General features: G+C 36.5%; 1 protein-coding gene across 1 annotated transcript; it reads left to right on the forward strand.

Moving 5' to 3' along the window:
• The first annotated feature begins 7,576 nt into the window (after positions 1 to 7,576).
• Positions 7,577 to 9,444, forward strand: LOC107559791 (2-oxoglutarate receptor 1-like). Its single transcript, XM_016243744.1, has 2 exons — positions 7,577 to 7,610; positions 8,378 to 9,444. Exon 2 carries the CDS (start codon positions 8,386 to 8,388, stop codon positions 9,406 to 9,408), a length of 1,023 nt encoding a protein of 340 aa, XP_016099230.1. The 5' UTR covers positions 7,577 to 7,610; positions 8,378 to 8,385; the 3' UTR covers positions 9,409 to 9,444.
• The last annotated feature ends 555 nt before the right edge of the window (positions 9,445 to 9,999 follow it).

Here is a 9,999-nt window from a genome sequence, read left to right on the forward strand (position 1 = left end):
GTCTCTATGCAGGAATTCACCATGAATCACACAGCAAACGTGGGTGCCGTAAGAGTGTGTGACCCCACATCGAATGTATAACTGCCTTGTGCATAATGCATGCTGCGTGGCTGATCTGTATGAGAATATAGACAGTGAAGACAAGGAGACGCGCAGAATACTCAGCTCTAGGTGGGTATTGATGGTTAGAACAACAGCAGAAGAGATTTTTCTGTGGTTGGCAACAGCGAGGGCGTGAGAATGAATAAAGAGAGGAGACTTACTGAAATGGGGATGAAAGCCAATGGCAAGCCAACCCACGCAACACCTACATCCCCCATCAGGCACACACACATACATACAGCATGAATACTGACAGATATCCAAAGAGATGCGCATAAGTGTGCACTTACATTCTCCTACATTACATGCAAGTACGCAGACTTGAACGCTTGGCCAGTACATTTGTCCCATTGTAGACACTTAACGGGTGCACTTTATGTTACTGTATAAAAAAAACAAAAAAACAACAACAGGGCGATAGATGTCTGTGCCATTAACCAGGTGCGTCTGTTACAATTTCTGCCCATTCAAAAGTAATAAATAGGCCTACTGATTATTTAATAAATTTACATATTACTAGGTGCCTACAAAAATAAAATAAAAATGTAAGGAATAGTTCACCCAATCATTAAAATTAGCTGAAAATGTATTCACCCACAGGCCATCCAATACGTAGATGAGTTTGTTTCTTCATGGGAACATATTTGGAGAAATTTAGCATTGGAAATTTAGCATTAAATGGATCCTATGCAGTGAATGGGTGCCGCAAGAATGAGAGTCCAAACAGCTGATAAAAACATCACAATAATCCACAAGTATCAACAAGAAATCCACACGACTCCTGTACATCAATTAAAGTCTTGTGAAGAGAAAAGCTGTTTGTGAAAAACAAATCCCTCATTAAGAAATTTTAACTTCAAACCTTTGCTTCCAGCTAAAATACGAGTCCTCTATCCATAATATTGCTTTCTTAAGTAAAAAGTTGTCTCATCTGAATCAGAAAGATGCACAGCATAAGCACCGTTTACAAGTCAAAACAGTCCAAAACCATTCTAAACAAATATGTGGGTATATTTTGATGTGAGAGGACAACAGGGGATGGACTTTTTCACTGGACAGTAGACAATCTAAGAGAAAACTGACTCTATAGTAACATTTTGAAACTAAACAATATGGGAAATGGTGCTTGCAAAGCTGAAAGCATTTGCTTTGGCATAGAATAAGTTACTTTTAAATGTCTTTCACCAAAACAAATGTGTTATCATACAGTTATCTAGATTTAAACATACAGACAGTTAACTTACTTGACCACAAATTAACAGCTTACACTATAGCCCACTATAGCAACAAATAACATGTTTGCATTGCATTACGAGTTGCATTCTGACACGTTTTGAAACACAACGTGATATATCTCTTATAGCATTAGCGCTCACATACTTGCATAGATTATGTTTCAGGCCTGCCTGATAAACACCAGCTGATTTATACGTTCAGCCTGTGACAAACATATTCTTTGTCGATGCTACTAAGCATCTAAATGCATACCAAGGCCATAGCCTCCAATGCAGTTGATCGTTTTATGGTTGTTTGTGCGATGCAGGGCACTAAAAGGCCAGTTCGACAGCAGGTAGCCGCACACTATTTGTGGGCGTAATGGCACAGCAAGACGATGATATGCTGCCATGCCAAGATAAGTGCTGTTTACTGCAAGCTTTGTCACTTATGGTGTCCCCACCTTCTGTCTAAGTGCGAAAATCTAAAAATCAAAGCAGGCGGCCCGCTGCGCTCCGACATGTCCTTCCTGAGTCGACTACATCGCTGATCTGAGAGTTCATTCTGAGAGTTCTGAGATCACGACAATCAGAGGCTGGATCCGCATATAGATCCAGTACCTTCTAATGCAGAAACCCGTCCTGCCCTTCAGTCTGGCCTGCTTTTCAATGTGCTCTCATTTTCTAGTCACCTAAAATAGGCCATCGGATCCTATTTTAGTCAAACCACAGTCTATCATGCTCGGAGGATTTCACTTGGCCAAATCACCACAGTGATTACTTGATTTTTCAGTGTGACACTGTCATTTGTTTTGTTTGTTTTAAGTAGCATAATAAGTTCAATTTTACATGTTAGGTCTCCAGTGTTGTGGTAAGGGGGAAACAGAATCCAAGATTAAATCTGTGTCATTTTAGTAGCATTGAGATTCTATTATAGTTTTTCGTAATATTTTCAATCAGTTTTTGTATGGTGGCGGTCGAGGAGAGACCCATCCATGATTGTAAAGCACTTTGGGTGTACAACAATACACAATAAAAGCACTAAATGCATCATTCATTCATTGTTATATTTTGTTTCCATTTTAACTTTAATTTAAGTTTTAACATTGTTTGTTCTGTTATTACATGCATTCTTTTAATATATCTATATTATTATTTTTTATTTTAGTTTGTTACTTAGTACACCAAGTTAGACTAAATGAAAATGAGGGGGGGGGGACTATCTACATGTATCTAGCTAGCAGTTCTTCATTTAAGTGTGAGTATTACTCCCTCTGGTGGTTAAAGTAAGAGCACCTTCCCCAAGGTCTAAGATGACAGATACAGTAGATAGATAGACAGATTTTAAAAGCGCTACAAACCCAAGAACTGAACCCAGAAAAGAGTCCACTCAGTCAGCTAGTTCTGAGACTTACTAACCTGACTAACTGTACTAACACTATCCAGTCTCAAACCAGCACTGCTTCTCATCCAAACATCAAAATAAATCAAATTATCAAACAATCTAAAAATACATATCTGGAACATTGGGATCAAGAAACTAAAACACAAAGTAAATTACAATTCTATCGAACACTAAAATCAAATTATGAATTGGAAGATTATCTCAAGAGTGTCAGAGACACAAAGCAGAGATGGATCCTGAGCAAGTACAGGCTCAGTGAGCACAGTCTAGCCATCGAGACCGGCAGACACAGAAAGAGTTGGTTACCCAGAGAGCAAAGAGTGTGTGCTCACTGTGAGACAGGAGAGATCGAGACAGAGACACACTTCCTCCTTCACTGTCATAAATACAGATCCATAAGAAACCTCTACTTCAACAAATTCACCCACTTAGTAAAGAACTTTACAGCCATTAGTAAAACAGAACAAATAAAGATAGTATTAGGAGAGGGAGAGACAGCAGCACTGGCTGCGAGATACGTGTGGATGTGCCATAGCCTGAGAGACAGCAGGTGAATGTGTGTGTGTGTGTGTGTACGCGTTTTTGTGACAAATGAGGACATAAATTTGTATAATGACAAAGGTATGACATAGGTATTACAAGGAGAAGGTGACTTTTCAGGACATTACCCCATGTCCCAACTTTTCAAAACGCTTATAAATCACACAGAATGGAGTGTATTGAAAATCTGAAATAGCACAAAGTCTCCTGTAAGGGGTAGGTTTAGGTGTAGGGTTGGTGTAGGGCAATAGAATATACGGTCTGTACAGTATAAAAACCATTACGCCTATGGGATGTCCCCACTTTTCACAAATGTAAACCTATGTGTGTGTGTATGTGTGAGTGAGAGAGAGACAGCAGGTGAATGTGTGTGTCTGACCTCAGTGTGTTACCCTATACTGTCCACCACAGTGATCCGAAGTATTTATGTGTGTTTCTATGTAAGTTAAAGACTGTGGTATCAAATGTTCACATGCTATAATTTGTTACAGTTTAATACTTCTAAGATCAAATGTTCACATGTTATAATTTGTTACAGTTTAATACTTCTAAGATCAAATGTTCACATGTTATAATTTGTTAGTTTAATACTTCTAAGATGTTATAATATTCCATTATATTACTGTGATGTTCATTTACTTATTATTATTGTTATTATATTATTATTATTATTTGTTTTTATCTTTTTGTACATGTGTACTAAGCTTTGGCAATATTATATCATTTACAGTCATGCCAATAAAGCAATTTTGAATTGAATTGAATTGAATAGATAGATATTAAACAGTCTCTTTTGAACTCTAAATAATTTCTGTACAGGGCTTCCTTTTTTCTCAGCTGATATGATCTAAATTATTTACTGAAGGACCCCTGAAATTTCAAGTCATGTTCTAACCTTTCAGTAAATAAGAATAATATATTGAAGGACTCTTTTGTATTTAAAAACAGAGTAAAAATATACATTTTCCCTAAATGTAACACTTAAATCGATGTCAATGCATTAAATAACTAAATAATTAAAAAGCAAGTTTCAAAACAGAAGTTGGTTTAGTTTGAAACACAAAAACCACCATGTCTAGTGTTGAAAACGAAGACAGTGAGTAACCTGTGAGTTTGTGTTTATGGTTATAGTTAATGTGATGCACTTGAATGAGTAAATTTAGCATGAACATTTCCATCACGATCTCACGAATGTCCTGCAGTTGGCTAAAGCTAGTCTACAGTAACAGTCATGATCCTTCACTTCATTTCGCTATTTACAAACATCTTCATCACCCAGTTTGCAGTTAGCAAAATGCATCACATTCAAATTCATGAAATGAATCAATGAGCCCAGTTACCTTTCATGCGCTGACATGTTAGCTATTGCAACAGGAAGTTTGGGAGGAACATTTCAAATTTAAATAATTATCATGTGTAGGCTACACCCATGATTGTTTGTTTATTCATTTACTTATTATTGAACATGCAGGTATTTTCATTCTTAGAGGTGTGTTATAGTTAAATGAAAATAAATAAAAATAAATAGAACGAAGTAAATATTACATCTGTATAATAAAAAAGGTATACCTGAAAGAAAATTACGCAGTTTTTAAGGCCCATAGTATTCAATGGTTGACTGTAGTAGGTAATTTCATATAATAATGTAAATGTAAACTCATTACTTGTCTGAATTTCAACATTATAATGGAATCATAAGCTACTAGTCATAAAAAGAATTAGGGTTCTTGACCAATTAGAATGAAACGCATCCAAACTGGATGAAGGGCCTCAATATTTTGCCTCTTACATAATGTCATAAAAGGGAGAAAAAAATCATCTACAGCATAATGCGTTAGCTCTTTATCTTTCCATTTGTGTGACTGATGGAAATTTGTAAACTGCTGCTGTCACTTGAAAACTGGATCTCTTTCTGGATCGCAACACAATAAGGGAGTCACCACACACCACAGCTAATTATTAAGTTAATTTATTTGTCCATATAAAACAGAACAATGTAGAATGTCAATATAAATGGTAGTCAGTGTGTCAGCAGATACATGTAAGTGTGTAACAAGTATGAAGGACAGCAATCCAACCAATCACAGTCCATGGATCCTCCAAGAACAACAACCATCCCCAAAGGAGATGGATCAACGGCGGCGGTGATCTCCCGTATCCCTCACATCTCATCAGTCCTCCGGTAGCCTCATGTGTAACCCAAGGTACGGAGCAAACAAAGACAGCTCAAGCTCCGCACACGCCCAGCCCACGCTCACACCACCCTTGCCATCTCTGTCCCAGTCTTTTATAGAGCGCCATGATTACCTTCAGGTGTGCAACCACTCCCCTCAGCCAAATCACCTGTAACTCAGAAATAACCGGTTACTTGCTGGAACCGTCACAATATTATGAAAGCAAAAATCAGAAAACAAGACCAATAACCTTGATTTATTAACCTATTAACACAGTATACCCCATTTCCCCATGATATGTACTTACAAGTCATTTGCCCACCGGCAACTATAGTTGCCACTTGGACTTTTGACTAAGTATACAAAAAAACTATATATATCTCCTGGAAGATTGATTCTAGAGACCTTCATGATTATGTAGATATATATATATATATGTCAACAAAAAATTCTTATTAGTAACATGAAAATGACATTTCTTTGGGAGTGTTTGACTTCGCCATGCTTCCTGGAAGTAGGGGTAGGAACTTGACAGCCTCATGTGGCAGGAAGGAAGTGAATACCTTTTTTTTTCTTCTTGAAATCCTTTATTTGGTTGTTTGCTTGCATGTCATTGAGAAATAAAACATGGATAACATCTAGAAAAATACTTACAAAAGGAAAATGACAACTATGAACTGCAGCAACTATAGTTGCCGCTGGGCTTAAATGGGTTAACATTTGTGTAACCAAGAAAAAAAAATGTTTTTAAAACATTTTTAAAAAGTTCGGAGAACATTCAGAAATAACATTTTCATAACTTAATGGGCAGTTAGCAAATTTTCTTAAACACATTTTTGCTTTGCTGGGTGAAATCCACAAAACCTAATTTCAATAAACCAAAAGGGGACGCTCACTTCAAAAATCCACCCCAAATATTCACCTTATACATCTGGTATATACTGTAATTTTCAGTTTACTATTTGAATGCAAGTCTTATCTTGCATCCCAGCTAACAGGGAACGCTGGCAATGTTCTCTCAAATGTTCTTCCAATAACATTAATGTTTGGTTCAAAGTTGTCTGGTTGTTTGCATACATAACGTATACATTATTTATACATCATTCATGGAACTTTTTTTCTGAGTGTTTTAGTTGGACATTTCCCTAATGTTTTTCAAACGTTATTACTTACTACTTGTTACAAAACATTTAGAGAACATTTAAAACAGTGCAATTATAAAATGGCGCACTTCCTTAATTTCCCCTCCCCAATGATCGCATAACCAAGAAATAATGTTTTTAAAATATGTAAAAAAAAAAAAAAAAAACAGGGGATGTTCTGACCGTTCAGAGGACGATCAGAACCAGTGTTTCCATAACTTGACGAGAACATTAGGAAAACGTTCTTAGAATATATTTTTGTTAGTTCAGATTCTGTTCAGGATATTATAAAATGGCGCACTTCCTTAATTTCCCCTCCCCAATGATCGGATAACCAAGAAATAATGTTTTTAAAATATGTAAAAAAAAACAAAAAAACAGTGGATGTTCTGAACGATCAGAACCAGTGTTTCCATAACTTGACGAGAACATTAGGAAAACGTTCTTAGAATATATTTTTGTTAGTTCAGATTCTGTTCAGGATTGATAGTGTGCCAGTTGAGATGAAGCATTATTTATTTTTCTTGGCACAGTGTTTGTAAAACTGCTCAGCCTGATGCATAATACGTTTCTCAATAATTGCACCACTGCCTACAAGTGATAATTTTATCAAAGCTGGCATGCAAACATAGATGACACATGGCAAAATAATTGTTGCGGTCTTGGATGTCTTCAAATACGTCATGCTATTAACACAGCATTGACAGCAAAGGAGTTAACCTGGGCTTGTCAGTGACACTTTGCCATAGTAAAATATGATAACAATGCGATCACACCTGAGAGACCATACCTGTAAATCCCGCCCATATGCCCATGGGTTTACGGATACTGCCTGTGTGTCGGCAAATGCTTCACTGCCGGTATTTAGATATGACATATGAGAATGCAAATGAAGAGATTTTAAATTGAGATTTACTAGGAACTCTTTTGTAGAAGAGGGAGGATCAGCTCAGGTGTTTCAACTGTTAACAAGATCACAGCAGTCTATTTCTCTGAGGAGCCAGTGGTTGGATGCATAGCTTCAGTGCCCATTGTAAGTACCCATCACTTCTAAAACAGACTGCTAAACTTAAAGAAATTAAGCTTTTCTTGTATTTTTAGATCGTTGGTATTTTGACAGATACTTAGAAGCAAAAGTGCATGTTAAGAAGCTATTCTCAGAGAATATATTTTGAATTATTAGTGTAAAAAATTATTTTTGCAATTAGCTAAATTTGCTTTCATAGTCTAATACAACTTCACATTCAAGTTGAGTGAATGTAATGTTTAAGCACAACCACTTTAAATTGAGTGAATGAACTGATTAAAAAAACATATATATCTATATATATATATATATATATATATATATATATGATTTCGTTTTTAAAAAAATAATCTGACCAATAATATAAATACAATACTGATATATTAATACTGTTGAAGAAAACTGTATTAAAAATATATATTTGAATTGTAACTATATGTCTTTGTCTATTACTATTATTATTAAAAATAAATACTCAACTGGAACAGATCCGTCTTGGAATTTCACAAGTGTTGAAATTTACTGATTAAACAGAGATTGCGTGCAGACTGCAGTGTTTGAAGTGTGTGAGTAACTTTATTGGGGTTATTGTGTGAAATCAGGTATAGCAAACCAAACCAGGTCGTGCCTAAAATCCCAGGAATTCATGTCAGAGTTTAAAGCAAAGCAGAAAACAAGAAGAGTATCTAAACTCCCATCAGTTAGACAAATGTTTTAGCACATCTACTTTGCATGTGGGCTTTCTAATAAATTTTTCTTAATTCCTGCTGCAGGAACAACCATGAGCAACCTTTACTATGGCTCGAGTAACACTTCGAGTGACAACTGCACCAAAGTGGACGATCTTGTGAAACGCTACTATCTCCCCACCATGTACAGCTTAATCTTCATTGTAGGTGTTGTGGGTAACATCACTGCTCTGCTGGTCTACATAGTCAAAGTTCGTCCCTGGAAGAGCAGCACCATCATCATGGTGAACCTAATCATCACTGACCTCCTCTTCATGATCTGCTTGCCCTTCTTGACCTACTACTACGTCCTTGATGACTCGTGGACGCTGGGCATCATCATGTGTCGCTTCACGCGCTTCATCTTCCACTTCAACCTCTATGGCAGCATCCTCTTCCTCACCTGTCTGGCCATTTTTCGGTACGTGGCGGTCGTGCACCCGTCACATGGACACAGCATCAAGCAGAAGCGTTGGGGAACGTTGGCTTGCGTCCTGGGTTGGGTTGTGGCGGTTGCAGAAATAAGTCCGGTTTTTAACCATTTTGACACGGTGAAGCATAACAACAAAACCTACTGCTTGGATCTCGCGAGTAACAATCCAGAAATCATCTGGCCGTACAGTTGGGTGTTGACAGTAGTTGGATATCTGGTTCCTCTAATCGTGGTCTGTCTTTGCTATTGGCGCATCATGAAAGAACTAAAGAAGGGTCCTCATATGGGAAGCACCAAACGAGTTCGAGCGAGGCGACTCATTGTGTTGATTTTGACATGCTTCATTGTGTGCTTTTTTCCTTTTCATGTGCTACGAGCTTTGAGGATCTACACGAAACTCACTCTGGAAAGCAACTGCATGCTGGACCGCTGCGTTCATGCAGCCTATATTATCTCAAGGCCGATCGCTGTACTCAACATCATTTTCAACCTGCCGCTCTACACGTTGTCGGGGGATTGTTTTAAGCAGGCCTTCGTGGAAATGTTCAAATGTGATCGGCTCATGTCGAAGACTAAGGGGGTCGTTAAAGTGGCTGTGATCAGCAAACCTGAAAACAACATCACATATGAGCAAAGCAGCTGAGACTTATGCTGGTGTTTGAAATATACACTAAACGAACGAGCCAAAGTCACTGTAAAATAGTTGATATATAAAGGGATATTCCACCCTAAAATGACTTTCTGTCATCAGTTACTCACCCTCAAGTTGTTCCAGACCTGTAAGACTGACTTTCTTCCGCTGAATGCAAAAGAAGATATTTTGAAGAAGCAACATAGGACCCTATTCACTTGTTATTGTTAACTAAAATTAAAAACTAAAACTGTAAAAAAATCCTTTTTGTTCATTAAAATAAAGCTGAAATGAAATAAAATATAAATATTAGAAGAAAAACTCATACTTAAAGAAGTTGAAATACTAAATTAAGAAAACGGAAATAATAGATATTTTATACATTTAAAATAATGTAATTTATATAATGAAAGCTAAATGGACATTTTTAAATAATATATATATATTAATATTTATTAACATGAAAGAAGATATTTAGAAAAAAATTTAAATGTCCATGTATATATATGTATGCATAAATGTTTAGTGTATATATATATAACAAGTATACACAGTATATACTATATATATATATATATATATATATATATATATATATATAGT

The sequence above is a fragment of the Sinocyclocheilus grahami genome, unplaced genomic scaffold, assembly GCF_001515645.1.
Source record: "Sinocyclocheilus grahami isolate Dianchi unplaced genomic scaffold, SAMN03320097.WGS_v1.1 scaffold699.1, whole genome shotgun sequence".
Taxonomy (NCBI): domain Eukaryota; kingdom Metazoa; phylum Chordata; class Actinopteri; order Cypriniformes; family Cyprinidae; genus Sinocyclocheilus; species Sinocyclocheilus grahami.